This window comes from Macrobrachium nipponense, chromosome 34 (genome assembly GCF_015104395.2).
Source record: "Macrobrachium nipponense isolate FS-2020 chromosome 34, ASM1510439v2, whole genome shotgun sequence".
NCBI classification, from domain to species: domain Eukaryota; kingdom Metazoa; phylum Arthropoda; class Malacostraca; order Decapoda; family Palaemonidae; genus Macrobrachium; species Macrobrachium nipponense.
Genome location: NC_061095.1, coordinates 2,615,239 through 2,640,521, shown reverse-complemented (window position 1 = coordinate 2,640,521; position 25,283 = coordinate 2,615,239). Strand labels below are relative to the sequence as shown.

The window sequence follows — 25,283 nt, the reverse complement described above, 5'->3', positions numbered from 1 at the left end:
AACGGATCATTCGAACGCCGAAGTCTTTGATTTCACACCCGAACGCTAGACTCATGTTTATCGTATCGGAGGAAAACAATGGCTTAATTAAATTATTTTGTTTTAACGAATTTTCCTCATTTCTGCGCAAGTTAATAATGGCTACCTGATTTGTTTGTGATATGTGTAAATTTCTGGTCTTGTGCCGGATTGCAATAAATAATTGAAAATCCTTTTTGTAATTCATATGCGAGACAGTTATGTATAGGTCTAGTGTTGAAAGTTTTTTCCGTTAATTTTAAAGATATATATATATATATATATATATATATATATATATATATATATATATATATATATATAGAGAGAGAGAGAAGAGAGGAAGAGAAGAGAGGGAGAAGAGAGAGAGGAGAGAGAGAGCGAGAGAGAGAGAGAGAGAGAGACTAAACAACTGAATAACAAATGTTAGAAATACCGAAACTACATCGTTAGACCTAGTTTAACCTGTAGTAACTGTCCCAAATACTACTGTCCCAAACGGTAAGTCTAACCGAAGTCTAAAGTCATACAAGTCTAACAGACGAAGCCAGTCTTGTCAATAGCCTGTTCTAGACCGGTTTCTTTAGACGTGAGACTAACCAGGGGCCATTGCTTGGCCGGAAGTGCGTGGAAAAATGGACAAAAGTAGACGGTTCGGAGGGAAATGGGTAAGTGTCAGAAAATGGGCGGCATTTAATTCCTATTTATTGTTTAATTTCTCTGTCTATTCTAACTCCATTTCTCAAATTTGACGCGTCTCTTGCGAAACTTAATAGGCCTATTACCGCGTATAATATTAGTTTATGTAGGCCTATTCATCTTTAATTTATACGTTTTGACTTTTATTATTTAGAAGAACTATTCGTCTTTAATTTTCACATGTTTTGATTTTGTTTGTTAATGTTGGTTTATTAGTCTAGATATTTTCAGATTTTTAAATAATAAGAATATTTGTTCTTTTTTTATTTTTCCCTCGGTTCGTGATAGGCCTATATTTGTGTGTGTGTGTTTTAGATTCAACCATTCATCAATGTTACGCCATTTCTTACTAATTAGTACTACATAATAAGCCTCTATCGAATGCCCATTCTCTGGTACGTGCCCACAGGGCACGTACACAAACCTATATTTCACCTTACCGTAATTATATATTTTTTTTTCCATGACCATTCTTGGAACTGCGGGAAATAATACCACCTCTCTCTCTCTCTCTCTCTCTCTCTCTCTCTCTCTCTCTCTCTCTCTCTCTCTCTCTCTTACCTGGGCAAAATCAACTCAAGGTCGCCAAGTTGATACCTACTTTCTCCCTGGCGTATGGCATGTCTAGTACCAAGGGTTGGTCTGTGTCTGCCCATAAGGTATAATCTTTCTATTTCTAACCGATTTCTGTGATCATGTTCATGATAGTGATGATAATAATTATAATAATACTTGAATTATTAGATTTATTATTATCATCGAGACAGATGTTAGTAGTACTAGTGGTTGGTCTATGTCGGCGTAGGGAATGATACCTTGATTTTGGACTGATACCTGTGATAGAATGATGATAATTATGATAACAGTGTCCTCAGATGATAGAAGTTATCAATATCGTTGTGATAGAGAGGCGAATTAACCTATTTAAATCACCATAATGGGACAAAAATCCTCATCCAACACGGTAGGGTCCACCGTCATCTCTGCAACAAAGACAAAACTTCTCCACAAATAACAATATCATAATGATAATAATAACCTTAACCACATCAATCTAGAGCCACCATCATTATCATTATCATCATAAAACTCCAAAGATATCAATGCAGATTTTAGACAAAGCCAAAGAGTGTAGCCATTTCAGTGGTTGGGTGAAATACGCCATATTATAGGTGGGAAGGTCGGGTGAATGCCATCTTGTGCATGCGTATATACGTCGTGCACGAAAAGGAAAAAAATGCCGTTCTTTTGACGTCAGTCGTTCACAGTCGTGCAATGTAGAGAAGGGGTAAGAGAGAATGACAATGTTGGTGGAATATATCAAGCAGAAAAGGTAGAAGAAGCGATAATTGAGACTAGGGAAGATGAAAATGGAGTATAAAACCGAAAATTAGAACTATATGCTCTTTGCAGTGCATACGGATTAGACTAACAAAAACGCAAAGAACAAACACGCAGAAAAGGAATATGATAACGCCGAATATATAAAGAAAAGAAAGAAGAAAACATAGAAAACAAACTAATAATGAGAGGTGAGGAGAAGAAACGAGACTTCTCCGAGCACTCGAGGTATCATTGTATCTTCCAAAGGTCTAATCATCATTTCCCGAGTGACTTTTGTTGAGTCCTTGCAATATGCGAACCGTTTCGCAGACTCTGCGAAGGAAATTATTGAAACTGGCAATATCTTAAGTTTAGTTTGATATTCTGTCTGTTTGTAAGTTTATAAAACGCTAGCTATTAGTTAAGCCAAGTTTCACAGGCGCTTTGGAAAAAAAGATTTTAGACATTTTTTTACGAGCATAGTTTGATATTTGGTCATTTTGTATGTCAAGGAAGGTTATTTATCAACACGCGCGTGCACACACACACACACACACACACACATTATGGGTCTAGCCGAGTTCCACAAATGCTGTATTATAAAAATCTTTGCATAGACAATTTTTAAACGAGTTTAGTTCGATATTCTTTGAGTTTGTGTGATTATAAAGGTTATTTATCTAGATGTTCAAACACACAAACATAGATACACACACACACACACACACACTAGAGCTATGTCTAGTCGAGTAAAAGACCTTCGTAAGGAAGAGATTGTATCGATGAGCTGACAAATTCACCTCCATATCCCAAGACTTATGGCCATATTTCAATAGACAGAACACCCAAAAACACGAGAAAAGAGGGCGAATTCCAGAATGTAGCCCCCCAATGGGTTAAAATGGTGTGAGAATACATTCAAATTCCATTATCAAACGCATGTGTGCGTGTGTAAGTATTGGTGAGTTATGCGTCTAAAGAATTTAACGAATACCAAGCTCTGGAATATTGATCGGTTCACTCAACTGGCGTTGCGATAAAGACCGTGGGTGTGGGTAATATAACAGTACGACAGAAAGGGGGTCACTCCCAGATATGGGACAGGAGTAGCCTATATATGCTTAGGCCTACTTTGTGTGCAAGGCCCATATTGAAGCTGAAATACCGTATTGGGAAGAATATTTAAGGCCTGGCTTTGTATACACACACACACGCACGCACACACATAAACACGCGTACACGTACGTTTACATACATTGTTTTGTTTATGCTTGTCCATCCACGTGCCAACGTTAGCTACCAGCGCTCGGGAATAAAAAGATTTTTAAAAAAAGAAGTTAAAATACGCATAAATAACTTATAACATTACTCTTCAAGCTTAAAATAAAGTAAGAACCTGTTGTATTACTTATATAAAACAAAGCAATTGTTTGTGCAAATTGTATTTTACGAAATAAACAAATAATTCTGCCTTATTTGGTACCTAACATACGCAGAGATTCGTCTACAAACGAATGTCACTCGACGAGAGAGAGAGAGAGAGAAGGAGAGAGAGAGAGACGAGCGAAGAGAGATAGAGAGAGAGAGAGAGAGAGAGAGAGAGAGAGAGAGAGAGAGAGAGAGCGTGTGTGTATATGGGGGTTGGTTGGTGTTGATGGTTCTCTCCATCTCCCCCCAACATTGTTGGGGTTGGGGGAGGGAACGAAGGGAGGGAGGTGCAAGTGAGTCATCGAACAGCCTTTCTAATTCTTCTCAGAGTTGTGTGAGGAAATTGCACCGGTCCAGACGTATGAAAAATACCGAGCCTCATTTCTAGCTTCGTTTACGGTTTTATAATAATTCTCTTTTGTTATATAACGATAATCAAAATTATATTATATATATGGCCGACGAGAAGTCGAAACGAAACTCATTTCTCAAGAATCTTTTATTTCCGTTCATGCAAACGCTTTCAGAAAATAATAATAAAAAAAAATAATGGCATCGCCGATCATTTTTCCCGCTTGTTTAGCGTTTCTCAAGACGGTGATTATTTTATAGAATACAAAATCGATAACACTGCTTAGATTATAAGTCAATGTGTGAAGGAATTATTAGGTAAATATGGGAAATCTATAAAGAAAAATAATTGTTTTTTGTTTTTTGTATGCTGGTTTTGTATTTGGCGGGGCGATGGCTGGTGTCTGTGTGGCTGTCCATTCTTCGTTCACTTTTCTCCGAATGGTAATGATTTTAATAAAATTTATCCAGCTTTCTTCACTTTCCTCGGTCCTACGATTATTTCATAAATATAAAACTGATAAAATTATACGAATTTTCAGTCAATAAGTAAAGGAATTGTGAGGTAAACACGAAAAGAAAAATAAATTTATGTACGCTGGTTTCGTATCCATTGCGATGACTCGCTGGTGTGCGTGTGGGTGTCATTGCATCGTTTGCGTTTCTCAGGAGGGAATATATTTTATAAAACATAAAACCTATAAAATTGTCAGTTATCAATTAACGGACGAAGGAATTATGAAATAAAAGCGAAAATTAAACCATTTTCGTATGCTGGTTTCGCATTCGGCGACGCTGAGCTGACGTCCGCGCGTCGGCGATCCTATATACCTTGCATATATAAATATACATACCTCGTCTGCGTTTCCCCGAACGCTAATTATTTCACGAAACGCCAAATCTACAAAATCTTACGAATTGTCGCTAAATAGAAGAGGTAATTACGAAGTAGGGGCGTAAAGAACCCCTATTTTTTGGTTTAAAAACAAAACAAAATGCCATCTTGTACGCTGGCGTCGTATTTGCCGCGTTTCCCCGACCGCTAATTATTTTACAAAACTCATTTTGCACAACCCCAAAACTATAAAATCGTACGTATTATCGCTAAATAGAAGAGGTAGTTACGAAGTAAGTGCTCAAAGAATTCCCATTTTTGTATATAATATAAAAAAGCAAAATCCATCTTGTACGCTGGCGTCGTATTTGGCGCTAATGATTTTACAAAACGCCAAATCTACAAAATCGTACGAATTATCGCTAAATAGAAGAGGTAATTACGAAGTAGACGCTTAAAGAAACCCCAATTTTTGTATATTAAAATGTTTGTATTAAAAAAAAACACTTTGTACGCTGGCGTCGTATTTGCCTCGTTTCCCCGGCTGCTAATTAATTTCACAAAACTACAAAATCGTACGAATTATCGCTAAACAGACGCCAAATAGAAGAGGTAATACGAAGTATGTGCGTAAAGAAACCCAAATTTTTGTATATTAAAAAAAAAACAAAAAAGCAAAAAGGGCCATCTTTGTACGCTGGCGTCGCGTTTGGCGCGACGTCCCGCTGGCGTCGTGGTCGGCGTCCGCCGTGCTGTGAACCCCGTGGACTGTTATGGTTTAAATCCAACATGGCCGCCTCCTTCTTCTGTCGTCGCCACTGATGAGAGAGCGAGAGAGGGAAAAGACCGCAGAGATTTACCCGCCGTGCTCACGCTGAAGGTCCGCGCGGGCGTGAATGAGACAGCCGAAGGGCGTGAGGGTCATAAGAGCGAGTTTTGGGCGCCGTTGAACCGCATCTAAGGGCGTGAGAGAGGAGGAGGAGTGTCGTCGTCTTCGCCTTCGCGCCGCGAGTGATTTGTCAAGTGGAAGTCTTACCTCATTTTATTCTTGATATTTGATTACCGTCTGGGATCATCATTGACGCCTTTGCCTTCGCATTTCCGCGTTCAGTTCCTCGGGAGGAGAGAGAGACGCCCCTGGATGCGTCGCGGGGAGGAGGAGATATAGACGGGAAACAGAATCAGTCCCTTTGTGGTGGTGAAAGGTTTCCTTCCCTCGTCTCCTTTCGCCGACATTTATCCTCGCAAAATCTCCTCTCTCTCTCTCTTCGGGGGGGACATGACCCCGCCAGTGATATAGGAGCGTAGACCAGTGACACATCCCCCCTTTCCTTCCTTCCCTCACCCCCCCCCCCCCTTCGCCCCCTTCCCCCTGAAATCAGCGAAAGAAAAAAAAAAGGAAAAAGAAAATAGAAGACATTCGGAGGCCTAAGATGGGTTCCTCCTCCTGCCTCTTCGTCTCCTCCTCCTTCTCTTCGTCGTCCTCCTCGTCGCCTTCGTCAGTATCGCCGCCAACTGCCCTGCGACGCCAAGGTGCTCTCGTCTTGGTGAGTATTTTGAGTAGTTTGAAGCTTAAAATGGGACTTTTAACTCCTTCGGGGTTGGGGAACCGAAGGCCGTACTTATTAGGCCTACGGGAACGTCGGCGTCTCCGTCGGCGTAGGTCTCTTATTACTTAAATTAGCGAAATAAGTTTATTTAGTTTCGAAATCATTCATTTTCACAAAATTATTATTCATTAATTCATTCCCCCTACGTCACGTAGGACACGAAGCCCATAGGCCCATGGGAGGGGGACGTCCTCCGTCGTCGTTGGCCTATGGTTTAGATTAAAAGACTCCAATTTCACTCTAAAAATACTCATTTTACTGTATAGGCCTCATCAAAATCCCTTTGTCACTTTAGTAAAGTAACCATAGGCCTAAAGCAGGCCTAGGCCACCTCAGGCCGTCCGTATGGATGCATTGCGGGTAAACTGGTCGTTAGGCCTCGTTAAAGTATGCCTATTCTATTGAGGTAATTTCAATATGGCTGGGTTGAGATTAACTTTATAATGCAAGTTACAGGCTATTAGGTTGATTATTAGGCCGTGGGCTAGAATAGGCCTAGGCTAGTCTTCGTCCTCTCCGAGTCGTACCCTCCGGTAGGCTCGACTTAAACATGACCTTAACCTGGACATTCTAGGTTACTTTCGCGATAAGAAGTGGAAGTTAGGCTAACGAGGCTTAAACACAGTGTGCTATTAGACCTACATCGGTATCCCTAAGCCGAGATTGTAAATTACCCTAAATGGGAATTGCGTTTTTTTGTGAGGGCTTAGCCGTCACTTTGGTCAAAATACCTTTGGGCAGGCAAGTCTACTCCTGTAATCAGTTCAGTGGCAGTTCACTATTCAGATGTTCAATTCGGGCTGATGGAATGTGAATTGGGAAAATTTGTGGTTCATATTCATATCTGCCGTATAATACTTTGTTAAATCTAATGAGAAGGTTAAGTTTGCTTTTGGAAGCAAGATCTTTTGGGAGTAGAGGGATGGATGCAAATATATCATAATTAAAGAAGGATATGCAGTAACTCAAATATCCCAAGGCAACCCAACTTACATTACCAGGGTTCGAGGCAATTTGATTGTGACTTTGTGGGCATCAGGCCCTAAAGGTACAACTTCCATACTAAGATTTACCCCTTCCTCATCTTCCTGAGTTAATTTGGCAGGTGTGGTAGGTTAACAGAGTATTGGCAGTCAGAATGAAAATGAGGTAGTATGGCATTAAAAACTATTGGAATATGGTAGTCAGAATTTCATCAAAATCTATCTGTAAATCAGATTCACCAGATTTGGAATAAATGGTGTTCAAACTGACCATAAATTAAATATTGCTATTAATAGACTAATGTTGTTGTTAAGCTTCTGTCACAAAGATTCAAGGATAACCTTCCTAGGTTACATAACACATAACAAATGACCAAAGAACAAATGCTTAGTGGTAATAGACAGAAAACCTTACAAACGACATACTTTCACTATCACTATTACCATCTTATATGCATACATTGGCCAATCTGAAATGGGTATATGCTTTCCTGATGTTATCTGGGGAAAATTTACCTCCATAATTGTGACACCAAGGACCTGTGGATTATTCTGTCACTCGCATCCATCTGGTTTTCACCTCCACAAATTTCATACTTAAGTGAAGCCTCCCATCTTATAGGTCTTAGCCATGATGACCTGGGTCTCCCAATGCTTTGGTGAGAAAATCCCAGCTGGCTTAGGTAATTTGCACTAGAAATATGGCAGACATGTCCAAGTAATTTCCATCTCCTTCATTGGTGTCTCATCTCCGTATAGAAGGCCTGTTATATTCTTGCTTTATTCTAAAATCAAGAAGATCTTTTAGAATGCTTTTGTATTCAGTTCCAATCATTTCCAAGCCCATTGTGTGATTTGCCATTTCCAGTCTTCTCAGCAAATTTCATCTCTTGAGAACCTGTGCTTAGATACAATCATTCTAAAATATGTAGGAGTGGTATCTTTTCCTCATATTTTCACTAGGTGTATCTCAATCCTCTCTAGATACTTGATGCATCTTGTCAAAACAAGTTTTGTAAATTGTGTGCTGTCCTGCTGGTTAGGACAGTGTCATCTGCTTGTTTCAAAGCCTGTCAACATTCCATTATTGCTCCAGTGTGAACCATCTCTGCCATCTCAAACTCCTTTTTCCATTATAAGCTAAAATCCATGGAAAGGGCAAACATCAAAGGTCTGTTACTATGCCATTTAATCCAGTACTACGTGAGCTGGCCCAGCCCAAGTTACAATTCTGTATAACAAGTGATAAGCATTAACCCAGGCTATGCAAAACATGGGTAAATTCATTATAAAGTATTCATTGCAAGTGATAGTTGCAGAAATGTGGATAGCCTTTGACACGTCAGATATAATGGTGTTTGTTTACATGTGTTGTCATAGTTATTAATGATAATGGAAGTCTTGCAGGGGACCACTATGTGCTTCTCTGGCAATGTTGATTTTGATAAGTAGGTACTTTTACTAAGAGTATTTGGTTTACAGGAATACATTGTAACTTCCCGTTTTTAAACCTAACCTAACAGAAGTTCCATACCCCATGGAGAACCCATGAATTTCGAGCTGAAAATAAATGATCCCATTACCACAATAAAGTATTTTTAACCAATAGTCTGACCCATTTGAACCTGATCATAAGCACCCTTACCAAGTCCCTGTAACCCCAATATGTGGCAGCCCCATCCCACCAGTTGTAGCCTAGGTATTTGTCATGTGGTTGATTGTTAAATGTTAATGGGTATACTAGGTTAGTCCAGCTTTGTTTTGGTTTAGACGATGCAAATCTTTTGAGCTCTAGCCATATATGCTGTATGCTAAGCTAAACTGCTAAGAAGGGTAGCTTGGAGTGTTTTGGCAAATAGTAGAGGGTTTTGAGCATTGGAGTTTAGGAGGAAGTCAACTGCACAAACTAACCTGACCTTAATGAACTTTATGTATTTCGACTCTCATTGTCTGCTTTGATCTTTGGGGTTTGCATATATGAACATTTATACATGAAAGCCAGCTTGTTTACCTTAGGTGTACTGTTGGTATAAGTAGTAATCATTTTTGTTTACACTTTGATTAATTGTTAATGTAAGCTCATGTAGGTATATAAGCAAGTTGTACAAATTTCAATAGCTATATTTGTACGTAGAGGGTACATAAGTTTTGTGCTATTTCATGATGATTTCTGTTATACTTCACTACTATGGCAGATATTGTCCAGTTGAGTAAGAGGTACATTTTTTGAAAAAGTGGGTTAGTTAGTCAAACTTTATGGCTCAGAAACCCCAGGTTTCCAGCGCTGAGTATGTTAAACCTAATTGTAGGTGTGCTGTATTGCCCCTCGAAAGCCGTTCATTGTTTTGTGGACAATAGCTATATGCAAATTTTAAAAATTGATTAGTCATCCCAAGTGGTCACACACCTGTATATATAGGCTATAGTACTTTCATAGAAATTGAAAGTATGTATGTCATAATACCATCTGTTTATCATCAAAACATTATGGCCAGTATTACACCAAATTCCCTTTAATTTTTTGAAATTGATGTAGTGCTTTGTTTTGTGAATTTTGTGAAATTGATGTAGTGCTTTGTTTTGTAAATGTTGTTCATGTAAACTTTAAGGATTTATTATATTTAATGATTAAATATTTTTTATTTTGCTGAATAAAGCCAAATTACTTGCACTGGATTAAGGAAACCCTTTACTTTTAATTGATATGCAGTATTACAGTTATCTTCATTTTTTTGCTAATGGCAAGAATTTATCTTGAAGCTGGTAACTTCACTATATAAAATCTCATAAAATTGTATCATACAGGACTCAAAACTGCCAGTTCAACATTTTAGTATATTTAATTAATTTACATTGACATACATTTGCTTAACTTGAATCTATTAACGTTTATATACCGCCTGTATCATTTAAGATAAATTTTGTAGGTAAGCAGGGCTTTACATCATTGTGAATTTGTTTCCCAATAGAGGTTGCAAAATATTGAAAAGGGTCAACTGGATATAGTAGTTTATTCATCTTCAAAATAAAAAGATACTCAATAAAGTTTTCTCTACCTGATGTAACCTTTATTTTATGTCAAACTTGGTCAATTTGTTAGTCATATTGTCTTCTGTTGTAGTCACAAGTATTTTGCTGTCTCCTGGGATGCAGTAGGATTATTAAAGGCTGTAGAAAAGGAATTAAAGTTTGCCTGTTGGATTACAGTACAATTTCCATCCAAAATATTAATTGTTTATTTCCGAACAGTAAAGGCTGTATAGTCTTGAGATGTATATACTACCATTACTGGACTTGTATATCAGTTTTTGCCACAAACATAAGATATGGAGCAGCCAGAGGTTGCTCTAGTAACTTATTTTCCACATCAGGAATAGGGAGCAATATATATGTAGAAACAAAAGGTGTAACAATATGGAAACATCCTCAGATAGTTGGGTGAGATGAGCTTGGAATTTTAACGCTGGTCATCATGGATGCGACAGTATACCAGTTCCTCCGTGTGACAAAGGCCTCGCAAATGTATTCAAAGATTATCCTGTCGAAGTCTTGATGTATTTTCTTATTCTTCTTGAAACATGGTCACTTCCTGTTCATTTAATAAATGCTTTTTGCGTTTTGGGTAAAACTGTATGGCAAAAGTTTGACTGCATTAACCTTTCCATGCATTATATTGAACATTTTTATTGTGGCAAAATATTTTTTGTATGCACCACCCAACACTAAAGTGGCAAAACTATGGAAACAATGAACAAGATTTTTTTTTCTTTAGGTATATATAGTGTATGTCAACATGAAGAAGAGTTCTATCAGAATTCTTTTGTAAGTTTCATTTTAACATTGGTTAAAGATTCCAGCAAATTGAGTAATGAGATTTATACTGGACAGTTGGTAATGGAAAACATAAGGGGTATCATTTCAAACTTATCTGCACTCTGACTGTATTAGCAGTAAATATAATTGCACTGCAGAATTTAAAAAATAGAAATATAATTAAAAATATTCTGGATTATTTTTGCATCAATAAATACAATAAACATCGCTAGGCCTTGTAAGATTCAGAGAGGTTTTAACACCTTAAGTACCCTCAATTATTCTGATGCTAGACGAGCAGAAAATGTTGACCTGACTTCTATATTCTATTCTACAAAATTTGGAAATAAGACCGAGGGTCTCTCACCAAATTTACATACATTACACTGTATTATAAAGTCAGGGAAATAGGTGCCAGTAGGTGAAGTCAAGGGCAAGCTAACAATTGCCCAAGAGTTAACGACTTAATGGTCGAGGAAGGGCGTATTTAGAAAGTGATGTCGATGTGAAATGCCAAGAAAACTGTAGGAAAAGGAGGCTTTCATTTGCTTAGTTGTACAGCCTCTTGATTTAAAAAAAACTTGCAAAGTATTGTTAAGAAATTTATAGCATCCCTTCAGCCACTGGCTGCTACCCCTTTCGTTCCTTTTACTGTACCTCCTTTCATATTCTTGCTTTCTTCTTATTTTCCACCATCTATTAACAATTGTTTTATAGAGCAAGGTTTTCCTTTCCGCACTGAGTGATCTCATAGATCCTAGGGCTTATCCATCTACATTAATTGTATGTCCTATTGTGTAATTATAGGTTCGTGTTAACAGCGTCTTATTATTTTCAGATGTTGATAAGAATTGATGATCTCTAGCCGAGCCAAAAGCTGTGGGTGGGGTACACAGAGGAGACATGGCTGACAGAATGGCACGGCGCAGAGTGAAGTTGTATGCGCTAAACGCTGACCGTCAGTGGGATGACAGAGGCACAGGACACGTTACGTCTTCGTAAGTTTCTGACCAGGATTGACTGGTATTTTAAAGTATTGATGTGAAGTACAGTAAAGCTTTTTTATGTGGCTTGTTCTGCGTCTAAATGTATTCAGTCAAGATTTGATATACATTGATTTCCCTTTACCTTTTCTTACTTCCTAATGAGCACCATATTCTTTTGAAGTTTGATTTACAAGTCCGTGTTAACTGTGGGGCTGTTCCAATGAATAGGGTTCATCTTCTGAATAATAATGATAATACCTATAGTACTGAATGTCTGAGGTAGACATAGTAGTTTGATATAAAAAAAAAATTTGGGACTATTCGTACATAATTAGTGAAAGTGAATATTTTGAAGTAAAGTATGAAAGTAAAATTTTGTGTTGACTGTTCAGAACATGCCATGAAAATCGTGGTGCCAGGATTCTATTGAAGGTATTTTGGCCCAGCGGTACCAGTCTCATTTTGTTACGAATTGTTTCCTGCATCAGGCCCAAATCTCGCATTCCCATACGTAATCATTTATTTACTTTCAGGTACGTAGAAAGACTGAAGGGCATGTCCCTCTTGGTGCGTGCAGAGTCAGATGGTTCTCTTCTTTTGGAATCCAGAATACAGGCAGACACTGCATATCAGAAGCAACAAGGAACGTTAATCGTGTGGTCAGAGGGGGAGAACTTTGATCTAGCTCTTAGCTTTCAGGAAAAGGCTGGCTGTGATGAAATATGGGAGAAAATTTGTCAGGTACGTCATCACATATTGTTACAGTATCGTTTTATAGTAGTAGTTGGTTGCCACGTCTTCTCTGTTCCAGATATCCTTTATTCCTCAAACCATAGATAGGACTTTGTAGTAGTCTCCCTTAGGATGTTCTGCAGTTAGAACCATGAAGTTCAAAGTAAAGATGCAATTAAGCTATTCTCCCTGTATTTTATAATTGACTGACATTATCTATTTAGTAATTTAGTTTTTCTTTTTTGATAACTGATGTCTTCTTTCTGTATTTCCTATTACCTTCTGTTACTTCTTTCAAATGAACATTGTATTCTTGTATTTCAAGTCAGTGGCCCCTGTGGTGGGCTTGTTCCACATGAATAGGGTTAATGAATATATAATAGTATAATAATAATAAATACTAATGATTGCTTTTGTACATGTAATAGTTGTTTTATTTGTCAAAAAGGCATGGTTGTTTTAAGATTTTTTAAAACATTATAGTAATGTCAGTATATTATGGCGTATTAATGTATTTACCGTGTACAGGTACAAGGAAAGGACCCCAGTGTAGATATTACTCAAGATATCGTAGAGGAAAGTGAAGACGAAAGGTTTGACGATGTATCAGACTCTAATCCTTGGGTAGAACTACCTCCTTGTGAAATAGGCCGGTTAGAAGACATTAATGAGGTGCGTTTGCCCGTGTCAAGTCCTTGTGTGGTTTTTTAATGCAATAGACTGTTTATGAAGAACAGAAATAATTGAAGAAATACTACTGTTTGTAACTATTTAGTCAGTCCTTTTCGTAGTTATGCCTTTTTTTTTTTTTTTTTTTTTTTTTTTTTTTTCTAATATTGGAAATATTGGAAGAAATGTTATGATTGACTTTAAAATCAGTAATTTGTCTTATTTCAGGTCATTAGTAATTGTTTACATTCTCCTGTAAGACGAGAAAAGTTGGCGATAGCACTGGAAAATGAAGGTTACATTAAGAAGCTCGTCTCTGTGTTTCACACCTGTGAAGATTTGGAGAACATGGAGGGTCTTCACCTTTTGTACGAGATCTTCAAAAATGTTTTCCTGCTCAACAAAAATGCCCTTTTTGAAATCATGTTTGCCGACGACACAATCTTTGACGTTGTCGGGTGCTTAGAATACGATCCATCCTCTCCGTACCCTAAAAGACACAGACAGTATTTGAAAAGTATAGCAAAGTTCAAAGAGGTGAGTTTTAGTGTGCAGTGTTAATATCATAGAATAATTATACTGGAAAGTTGTGTTTTAAAGTCAAGTTCAGTCAGATTTTTATATGACTGTTTAATACTTTTAACCTCGCTTCAGTTTTCAATGTTTTGCAATATGATTTGGTAATTTTGCTGTGTTGTTGATAATTTTGCTGTGTTGGTAAGAGATTGTGTTACGTCATGGCCAATCATAAAGGGAAATATTATATACCAAACTACCTTTATGAATAGAAAATATTGTGGCTTTTCAAGTGATATTAACCCACCAACATTTTAACATGAGGGCCTGTTGAATAACCTTTATTCAAATCAAAGTGTCAGAGGAAAAAAATTGCCAAAGAAGGTTCCGTGGGCAGCAGGAAGTATAAAATTATAACTGTTGATATATGCACTAAACCACAAGTAATTCATGCAAGAAGTTCACAACACTTTAAACACTTGAATACTCAGTGTCAGTTGTGATACAGTTGTTCAGAATTTGTGTACATTATAACTGGTTGATGCCAGCTGTGGCCATCTTATTCGTCACTTAAGTGAGTCATGTTAGTGATGATTCTACATTTAGCAAGTAACACTGCTGGCTGTGACTTGTCTCAAGCACCTCTATAAATGCAGTCGTTGGAGATCATTATAGTAAATTTTATTATAAGGAAACTTGTAGGAGCAGGCAACGAATATTGTATACTAAACCATTGTGTGAAAATTCCAACGAGTAATGATTAATGGTGGTGATGTGTGTAGTCTGTTGCACTAATGGCACAGAAGTTACTGTTTACGGAGAGCAAATTGTACACTTATCTTTCATTGGGGGCAGATACTTACAATGAGGTTTATTGGAAGATGCCAGCATATTATAACTAAAATAAAAATTGCATACTAATAATTATTGTAAATGTAGGATAAGGTTTTATTTACATTTTTCATGTGTAGAACATGTCAGAAGTGATGTTTGTAAATATGTGGTGGCTGTTTTACAAAACTTGGAGCTATCCAGTAAACTGATTTCTTTTGTAAACTATTCTTAAATCATTATTTGCTTACAATAATCTGTTGTTGAGAGTAAATATAAGTTACTGTGATTTGCATTCAGCTTTGCAGTATAACAGTCCTGTGGTTGGTACAATATGCAGTACTTTGGTTACTTACAGTACCTTTAACCTTAGGTCTTTTTGTTCCCTGTCTTACCTAAAATTGGTTCCTTTGCCTTCTTCCACCTGGCTGTCTAATACTCATTCCTACTGTGGTGTTAGTTTTTACTCTAAATTGTAAGACTGAATCTCTATGGTTGGTCTGGAAACTCTAGAAAGTTTAATGTGTAACATTTCTGTACTTGCAATATTAATGTTGCATAATATTTTGTGTATGGCTTCTCCATACATGCTCTACAGTAGCAACCATGAGTATCTTCTTAGGGTTTTGGGCCAGCATTGCCTATTGTTGTAGCAGGTTTAAATCTATCCATGTAACATTAAAGAAATAAATTTTCTCAAGTGTTTTTCGTACATGCCAGATTTAGTAGTTACCAAATTTTTCAAGGGTTGTGATTGCCATCTTATGTTGAATTAGAAGAGTGAATGACTGTTTGGTCCTCTAGAATGAGACATTTGAACAGATGATTGGCTAGGTTATAGTAACTAATGGTTTTGATCATTCAGCAAAGGGAATTCAAAATACCTCCGGTTAGTTGAGGACTTTAGTCTAATTCTGTCCTGTTTTGTTTAAGGTAATGTTTTTTAAATGTTTATATAAATACTAGAAAATGAATAGCTAAACCAGTCATAATGTTTAGCCAGATTGGTGAATTATTCATTCAGATTTCATATGAAGATTATGAAGGAAGAGTATTTGATGTTTAAATTGGGCCTGTTTTGGCAAAGTGAAAGTACGAGACCAAAATGTATGAGTAATTATTGTTTGAGTGAAAGATGGAATAAATGTAATTATAACTTACTGGCTGTTTAATCTGTTTCATATCTCAAATGTTTAAGAGTTCCATATGTATTCCTAGTAATGATCTTGTCTGTTTATAGGTTATACCCATTGAGAATAGTGAGTTGTTAAGTAAAATTCACCAGACCTACCGAGTGCAATATATTCAAGATGTAGTCCTCCCTACTCCAGCTGTTTTTGAAGAGAACATGTTGTCAACTTTATCGTCTTTTATCTTCTTCAACAAAGTTGAGATTGTCTCTCTCATACAGGTATGTTGGACTGGAATGTTTGATAGTTTTTGCTATTGCCATTTTCAGGCAAAAAGTATCATTAAGCCGTGTAAATTTATAGTAACTCTTATTCGGTTATAAAGTATAGTGTATGTGTTATTTATTGCATGGTCTTTGATCCCTTGATCATTTTCATCCTTGATATGTAATCATTTGTTTCCTTTATGTCTCCATACGGGGCTAGTGGCATCTGTCTACCTCACATGGTGCACTGTAGGCATTTCTTAAGATCCATTGCAGCATCCCCTCAGCATCTAGCTGCAATCCCATTCATTCCTTTTACTGTATCTCCGTTCATGTTCTCTCTTCCATCTTACTTTCCAGCGTCTTCTAACTGTTGGGTAATTTACAGATGCTTCATGTTTTATTTTCCTTTGCAGGAGGATGAGCGATTTCTAAGTGAGTTGTTTCACCAGTTGGGCGTCGACGAAGATATCCCGATGGAGAAACGAAGGGATTTAGTCCTTTTTCTAAAGGAGTTCTGTACCTTTTCGCAAACCCTCCAGCCCACCAGTAGGGAGCAGTTCTTCAAGGTATTGTTTTGGAAAATTCTTCCAATTGTATGAGAGCTTTTGTTGTTAGTTACGCACTTCAGGCATGATAAGTAATTAATCATAATTATATAGTTGGTTTTGCTGGTAATTGTTATTAGGAATCATATCACAGATATCAAAAGGTTTGTTATTCAAGCAATCCCTCTTGTTTGAGTTGTGAAATGTCAGTAAAGAGTAAACGATCAATTAATTTTGCAGCGTAAAAATGCAGTCTTCTTATAAATTAGAAATCTACCAACCACCTTTTTTGTGCTAGTATAGAATTGTATAATGATTTTTCCAATGCCAAGTCACATTTATTATTTCAGACGTTATCCAGCTTGGGAGTTCTATCTGCCTTGGAAATCACTCTGGGATTAGATGATCCTGTGATCAAGTCTGCCTCCATAGATATTCTCAGCTTCATAGTAGAGTTTTCTCCGTCTATGGTGAGAGAGTACATGATGCAGCAACAGCTTAAAACTGAAGAGGTAAGGGATAGTTTATACACCAGTAGGGATTGGCAGGCAGATGGTCGAAAAAATCAGAACTACCGGGTAGGGTAATTGTCATCTCATAAAGGAACAAATATGTTAGGTGAATCTCAAGTTCTTACTCTTCAATTTAAGCATAATTAGGAACTTATCTAACAGATGAATATGGGAGAGTATGACCTCCTACAGTAGGAGTGTGAATTGTTCTTGGTCAACTAACCTGTCCTCTCTACATTTCAGGAGCAGTATTTGCTAAACATCATCATTGAACAGATGGTGGTCGACTCAGATCCTGAAATGGGTGGTGCTGTGCAGCTGATGGGGATCCTGCGCATACTCATCGATCCCGAGAACATGATGGCGGCCGTCACAAAGTCTGAGCGGGCAGATTTCCTCACCTTTTTTTATAAACACTCCATGCATTACCTTGTTGGTAAGGGCCGTCGTGATCCTAGTTGTCACCATGGGGTTTAAGTATAATTGAAGTTTAATCATTTTCACCATGGTGGTCTATCTACTATTATGATTGTTGCATTTTCATTTTAACTATATTGTAGTTTTATAGTTTTCACAAGGGGTCTATTATGATTTGCTTATTCATTTTATGTATATTGAAGGTATCTTGTCTTCACCAAGGGGTCTTTTATATGATGTTGCTTTTTCATTTTAAGTAAATATTGAAGTTTTCTTGTCTTCACCAAGGGGCTATTATGATGATTATGTCATTGTTTTAAGTAAAATGGAGGTTGCGTTATTACAGTCGTTTTGTATATCCAACAACAACTGTAGGTGGTTAGAGAAAATATTTTTTGTAAAGTTCCATTGAAAAGACTGTATAGACAAAACTTCTCGTATTAAAAGAATAATTTCAGTCAATAAAAAAAAAATGAGTAAAAATGGTAAAGCCCTTAACACATTTTAAACTAAAGATTAGACCTTTGATTTATGCATTATATAATTGCTCGGTTAGACATTGAAATTCTTAAGGTATAATGGATGCAGTTGTCATTTAGATGTTTGCTCTCAATTGTAAAGGTTACTGTGAGTTTTCTTAGCTTAGGTAAATGACTTGTCAACCCAGATTTTATACAAACAACTGCTCCATGTATTTTATGGTCAACATTGTTATGTGCTCGACTACCGATCTCAGGGTCCGGGTTCGATTCCCCGCTCTGCTAACACGAAGCCAGAGGAATTTATTTCTGGTGAAAGAAATTCATTTTTCAATGTGGTTCGGATCCCACAATAAGCTGTAGGTCCCGTTGCTAAGTCACCAATTGGTTCCTAGCCACGTAAAAATATCTAATCCATCGGGCCAGCCCTAAGAGCTGTTATCAGCTCTGGTCTGATAAAAATAAGATATACTTAACTTTTTACAGTCACATTGAGTTTTTCAAAATTTTAAGTTCATGAAATAAAACCTAGAGTGGTAAAATTATTAGTATTTGGTGGGTTGTCAAAGGTTTCCAGAAATAGTGCATAAAATTTGTTCATGAACCTTTGTGGCAGTGAATTGGTTGTACTGCAATTTTTAATATGGAGTCATTGTAAGCATAAGTAATTATCAGATCACTGTAAAAGGAGGGAAAAGGAAATTTTTCACAATGTAGAACTATAATTGAAGTCTTATATTAGCAAACAGTCATAATCAGTATAAAAGGAAGGTGGAAGCTTATCATAGAATGTGGAACTAATACATCTTTTATTTTTAGAAAGCATTTAAACCTAATAAATTCAATGTGTTTTTCCATCAAAATTAATCTACCAATTCCCCCACCCACCAGCGCCGCTACTGTCCAATACGGTCGGAGATGAGGTTGGCCGAGAAGATTATCCGTCTGCACAGCTTCTGGCATTAATTTTGGAGCTGCTTGCATTTTGTGTAGAACATCACACCTACTATATCAAAAACTACATAGTCCAACGTGATCTGCTCAAACGCATCCTGGTTCTAATGAAGTCCAAACACACATTCCTCGTACTCAGTAAGTCCATTGTATTAATCTTCTTAGATAATTCAGGAGGTTTTTATTGTTATTTAAGGGCTCTCGTAGCATTTTCACTTATTTCTACTTCATTGAGAATTTTACTCTTGTATCTCTCTCTCTCTCTCTCTCTCTCTCTCTCTCTCTCTCTCTCTCTCTCTCTCTCCTATTACAATTTTTATTAGTTTATGCCTTTGAAATTTTTTTGTACAGTCAGTGTTCCAATTCAGCGCTGAATAACCTCATAGGTCCGACCACTAGGCCTTAAGCTTTCTGTTCTATAGAATTTGAATTAAATTGTTCAGTAGTATTGTTGTGCTAATCGATGACTAATTCATTTCCAGGTGCATTAAGGTTTATGAGAAAAATCATTGGTCTGCGGGATGACTTCTATAACCGTCACATCGTCAACTCAAATCTCTTCGCGCCAGTGGTAGATGCATTTGTCCGAAATAACGGGAGATATAATCTCCTGGACTCTGCTATCATTGAAATGTTTGAGTACATCAAAGTGGTAAGTGTCGAACATGATTCATAGTATTAAGTTTGTGTTTTATTTGGAAAAACTTGTTAAAACTGGAAATAATTTCAGTTGAATAGTATTTACTTTTGAGATAGTGTATGTTTTGCAGAGAAATTACAAATAGATAATTGCATTATTCTTTTTTTTTTCATAACTTAACTCTAGGTCAAAAAACAAGTACATAATTGGAAGGCATGAGATGTTTACCGTGTAGACTTTTAATTAATGGTCTTTGTAACCTGAGCAGTACATTGGTTGAACACTTCTGTAAAGGATATTTTTCAATTGCAGGAAGATATCAAGTCCCTTTGGATGAGTGTGGTAGAGAAGTTTGGGGAAGTTTTGTCTCGGGTTGATTATGTTCAGACCTTCAATGCCCTTCGCATGCGGTATGAACAGCACCAAGACAGACTCAAAGATAGAGAGAGAAGTACTTCGTTGGATGGGTACGTATAACTCCGAGCTTTATCCTGTTATTGTTATAATAATTTAGTTAAGCTTGGTTAGTAAGGACATTTCCAAAGGCTCGCAGAACTCGCCCGAATTATGTGAATTGGAGAAAGATCAGCGTTAAGACTTTTGACAGCTAAGTAGAAAGAAACCATTGGGGAGGGAGGGAGGGTGTCAGCAATTCTTTGTACTATCAACATCAACTGTAAAGCTTATTTCAAGACACCTAATTCCAGTGATAAACAGTCGAGAAATATAGACACTTCATCTTTTCAGGGGGGAAAAAATTAATACTGCTTTTCAGTTTTTAAGACAGGAATATGGGAATTATTCATGGGGCAGCAATATAAAAGTTGAGAGCTCCTGCTCATTGTTTTAGTTAACATGAGTACTGCTTGTTTGCAAATAACTTTCAAATAGCACTTTTTTTTTTTTTCTAGTGCATGATATCTTATGGGAGGAAGGTAGGAGGAATTAGTTGTGCTGAAGAAAGTTGATAGGAATTAAAAATACCAAATGAGGAATCCTTTTTACCAAAGTGACATGCCGAGCAAAATCTTTTTTAGTATTAAGATTGCATTGTATTGTATGTGCTGGAAAAATATTAAGATTGATATATATATAAAAAAATACGAAACCAGAAACCAGAATTGAAAAGGGTTTCATGTCATTATGTACAATTACGTACAATCTTTACAGGATTGGTGGTGTTGTTCGTGGGGCTCGATTTAGAAGAGACGTCCGTGACCTAGATGAAGAAGAGGAGATATGGTTCAACAACGATGAAGAGGAGATTGAAGAAGCAGAGGGTTTATCTGTTCTTCCTACCAGAGAAACAGGCCTTCCAACAGTAGGTCAGTATCATTCATGATTTATCCCTGTAGGGAGGTACTGCTGTCAATGCACTTCACTTGATACACTGTAGATATTATACTTGAGGTTCTTTGCAGCATTCCTTTGCGTCTGACTTTCCACCCTTCAGAACAACTCTTAATTCCCAGTGCTTGGCCTTTGGCCTTAATTTTATATTCTAATAATGATTTATAAGTTTGTCATCATTAATTTCTTTGCAATATAATTCACATGAAAGAAGATTGACATTAATGAGAAAAAGCTTTTCATAAACTAACTTATAATCATTCGCTTGTCTCCCTTTACAGAAAAAGCCGAGAAGGAGAATGGGGCTAGTAAAATGTTAGGTGCCACAGCAAAGCAGGCTTTACTATTGAATAATGGCAACAAAGATAACAACAATACTGCCTCTCCTCTCTCTCCAGAGAGCAACAAGTCCCCCGTCCCAACGCGCAAGAAGGTAATTTTTTTTCTCTTTTTTAGAAATACGTTCTTTTTGGTTTAAATTATACAATGAACTTTGTCCACTAACTCCTTTTTAGACCTTTTTTAAGTATAGTTTTTGTCAATGATAGCACGCTGTGAATATTAAAAATCAAGGGTTTAAGGCTGTTCAAAGAACACCAGCAGAGAAAGTAAACATTCTTATACGTATACAGACTGTACATGTTTTTCACTACCGTTGCCAACCCTCTAGATATGTATCCAAAAAAATCTAAGCGATTTATGGGCCAGACTGCAAACTTACCTTAGTACTTACTCATTGTCTTGGCAACACAAGTAGATGATTTGCAATGTGATGGAATGTTCCTTTCCATATATCTTGTAACCTTAACATTCAGCAATAAGTTGAAAGTTGTGCGGACAAAATTATCACTCTCTCATTCGTAATAGCTGAGCAATGGGTTGGTTTTTCCAGTTTTAGACATTACTTTTAGTTGTCAGTGGCGAAAGGATTATTATTTTAATAGTGTCCCATTTTATCTGGTTTTCTGTAATATAACATACTCATCACCAATGGTGTGTGAGTCATTCAATACATTAAATCTAGTTACTCCTTAAATTTTAAAGTTAGTGATGGGTAAAACTGTGTATATATTAAGTGATAGCAATTTACAGTTTCCCTTGCAGATACAGCATTTCTATCATTTCCTGGAACACAAGACTTCTCATAAGTAAATCAGGAATGTTGGAAAAATTACCCAGATGAGAAATAGTACTCTAAGCTCTTGTCATGTTGAGAGTTTTTTTTTTCTTTGATCGAGTTGAGCTATCTTGTGTTCATTATTCACACAATGAATGAAGCAAGTCGTGTTTAAAAGTGTGCAACAAATTTAGCAGTTAATGTTATTTTGAAATGTGCTATTTTCATTGAGTTGAAAGTGCCTTAGAAAGCCTTACTAGGTTTTCAATTTGAACCGTTCTTAATATGCGTCTATAAATGTCCATGACCCTATGATAAAGTCGAAATGTGTTAAATGTTTTAGTGAAGTCATTAATAAAAATTTAAGAATTCCCTTTTTCTGTATGACATAATGTGTAAAACTGAATTTCACTAGAAGGACCATTTTTTGTCTTGCAGGTAAGTTTAGTTGCATACGACGAGAATTCGGATGAGGAGGAGGAAGACGAAGAAGAGACTGGTGAGGAAGACCAAGAGGAGGATGAAGAGGAGGAGGATGCCAGTGTTCCGTCTGCAAAGAGACCCCGACTGGGCAGTGATTGAGAGTGTATGAGTGGTTGAGTTCAGCAGTCAGCTAACTTGGAGCCTGGCTGTGGTGCAGTGGGCAAGGCAAAGTAGCACCAAAGGTATTTGCCCACATTGTTCAACCATCTGACCTCAGAAAGGTTTGTTAGTGTTGGTGGGCGTTTGCTCGTACTTGGTACCCACGTTTTGTGATGGCCGCCACCCATGACACTTGACTTTGAGGTAATGATGACAGCCTGTGAAGGGCAGCACTGCCAACAGCCCAGCCAAGCTGTACCCACTGCCCACCCACTCACCTGTGTATATAGCCCGCACAATGCCTCCTCACACCCATGTGTACAAATCCTTCTGTATATGTGAGCTATCAAGAGCTGTGGGCCCAACTGGACCCATACTACTGTGACCAAGAAGTAATGGACATTTTAATGGAATATTTTTATATAGTGTAAAATTGTTATTGACAGTGTTTAGTACTAGTGTGTGTGTGCTGAGGGCCATGATTTGGTAGCAAAGGCCCACACGGAAACAACAGCATCAGGAAGATCACGCAACAGACATGTGAGGGAGAGGCACTGCCAGCCTTTCTCGATTTGCTCCTGTGCATTGGGCGTGGTCATATCACTTGTGTGCAGGCGGACCACGTCAGTAAGTTGCAAGTTCGTAACTTAATGTGGTCCATCCTCCCTATATATTGGGTATTTTACCCTGACAGTAGTGAGGGGCCTTACAAATATTGGCTATTTTTGGTCGAGACAAAAAGGGCCTCATCTAAGCTAAAATGTGACAGGGCCTGATAAGCTTCCAGGCCTGCTCTCCTCCGGAATGTTCCCATATACTGCTGGTATGCAGCTAAGTAAATCTCAGTATATGGCTAATATAGTTTTATTTTAAGGGACGACCATCACAATCAGCCGAGTGCCGTTGGCACCTTAAGGGGAGCAAGTTTGGTAGTAGTATTGGCAACTGCAGATGGTAACACAGAAATGCATTTACAATCATTAGCACTCATGTCATTCATCTCATACCACGATTTTCTACGTCTTGAAGAATCATTCTTTCTATAATCATCTTGTCCGCTGAGGAAAAGTGAAAAGTTATGGTATGTCATTTGGGACCATGTGTTTTCTTTCCTTACGTTTGTTGGCTAATTAATGTTAGCAATACTCATTGTGTTATTTTTCTTGGAACAGGTACTGTATTTGATTTTTACAAGAAACCTTCTTTATGTTCTCAGAGTACTATGAAGTTGTGCCAGTAGATTTCTTTTAATGAGGGCCAGGTATTTTTGTTGATTTTTGGGGGAGAATAATTTAATCTTGGAAGGAATGGATTTTAGTTTTCTTTTAAGTACATATGGATACTGGCTATTATTGTGTTACATTGGAATATTTCTTGTTTGACTTCATTTCAGTCATTGTGTTTCAAAATCTGTAGTAAAATGAAGTAGTATATTGGTGTTTGTGCTGAATTTATTTTGATCCAGTTCATAGTTCAACGAATATTATCAAATATCACATATATTTTCCAGATTAACAGTATAATCTTATCATTTTTCTCATATCAAGCTGTTGTCCTCTTTGATTTGATACTTTGTAAACCAGTATTAAAAAGACTTCAAATTTTAAAAAAGTAGTACTAATCTAGAATTCATTGACCAGTCGTTACACAAGAAGTTGTATGCAAATGTGTCTTCATCTAGTATGTGTATTTTGACTTGTGAGAAATTTATCATTAGTCATATTTTGCATGTAAATTATTTCTCTCTCTCTCTCTCTCTCTCTCTCTCTCTCTCTCTCTCTCTCTCTCTCTCTCTCTCTCTCTCAAAACATCCGTGATTATGGAGAAGTGTTGGTGACCTTATTTCCCCTTTTTGAATATTTAGTTCACACTCATCCAATCACCATCTTCATCATCATCATCATCACCCATCATCATTGGCATCATCGTCATTAGCTTCATCACACACCATTTGCATCATCTCATTGTTATCACAGCAGCACACACAGTTCGTACGTTGTCTTCTAAGAAACTGTCAAGTCTTTGTTATAAAGCATGAGGCCTGTTTTGTAGAAAAACAAAATATACAGAAATACTGTATAAAATGGGGATAATTTTTAACATTTTATGTTATACCCGAGGTTAATCTACTGAAGAAAAAAACAGATGAATGATATGTTGTTTGATTTGGTCCTATGTATACATTATTAGTATTATATTAATAGTTTCTTCCAGTAGAAAGTTAACACTACTGATGTCTTGTGGCATCAATCCTCAAGTAGACTGTCAAGAAGAGAAAGTTATGTGGTGAAAAGATCTTATTTGCTGAACTATTGGGGACACTAATGTTGAATTCATTGTTATGTACTCTTCACCCATATCAAGGCCGCAAAGCGAAGTTTTTCCAGCCAATTTTAATCGTTCTGTACCAAAGACTAAATGGTGATCAACACATACCATAATGATGATCATCCTGTTTAGAATACCGCTTTGACAGCTTTAAATGGCTCATGAC

General features: G+C 37.1%; 1 protein-coding gene across 3 annotated transcripts; it reads left to right on the top strand.

The window, feature by feature from the left end:
* The first annotated feature begins 666 nt into the window (after nucleotides 1-666).
* Nucleotides 667-24,942, top strand: LOC135207828 (serine/threonine-protein phosphatase 4 regulatory subunit 3-like). Of its 3 annotated transcripts, none has more exons than XM_064239683.1 (15): nucleotides 667-686; nucleotides 11,899-12,058; nucleotides 12,580-12,787; nucleotides 13,307-13,450; nucleotides 13,676-13,984; nucleotides 16,035-16,205; nucleotides 16,607-16,759; nucleotides 17,089-17,250; nucleotides 17,494-17,686; nucleotides 19,038-19,238; nucleotides 19,583-19,752; nucleotides 20,053-20,207; nucleotides 20,911-21,065; nucleotides 21,372-21,523; nucleotides 22,646-24,942. In XM_064239683.1, the coding sequence occupies exons 2-15, from the start codon at nucleotides 11,964-11,966 to the stop codon at nucleotides 22,787-22,789; spliced, it is 2,412 nt and encodes an 803-aa protein (XP_064095753.1). In that variant the 5' UTR covers nucleotides 667-686; nucleotides 11,899-11,963; the 3' UTR covers nucleotides 22,790-24,942. The 3 variants fall into 3 exon arrangements, with proteins under 3 accessions (XP_064095753.1, XP_064095754.1, XP_064095752.1); XM_064239684.1 differs by lacking the exon at nucleotides 667-686 and adding an exon at nucleotides 5,411-6,201 and having other exon boundaries at nucleotides 20,944-21,065; XM_064239682.1 differs by lacking the exon at nucleotides 667-686 and adding an exon at nucleotides 5,413-6,201.
* The last annotated feature ends 341 nt before the right edge of the window (nucleotides 24,943-25,283 follow it).

Coding starts and splice junctions, on each gene's coding strand:
- LOC135207828 (XM_064239683.1), top strand. CDS start 11,964: ATGGCTGACAGAATGGCACGGCGCAGAGTGAAGTTGTATGCGCTAAAC. Junction 12,059..12,579: donor ACAGGACACGTTACGTCTTC/GTAAGTTTCTGA, acceptor ATTTACTTTCAG/GTACGTAGAAAGACTGAAGG. Junction 16,206..16,606: donor AGATTGTCTCTCTCATACAG/GTATGTTGGACT, acceptor TTTCCTTTGCAG/GAGGATGAGCGATTTCTAAG.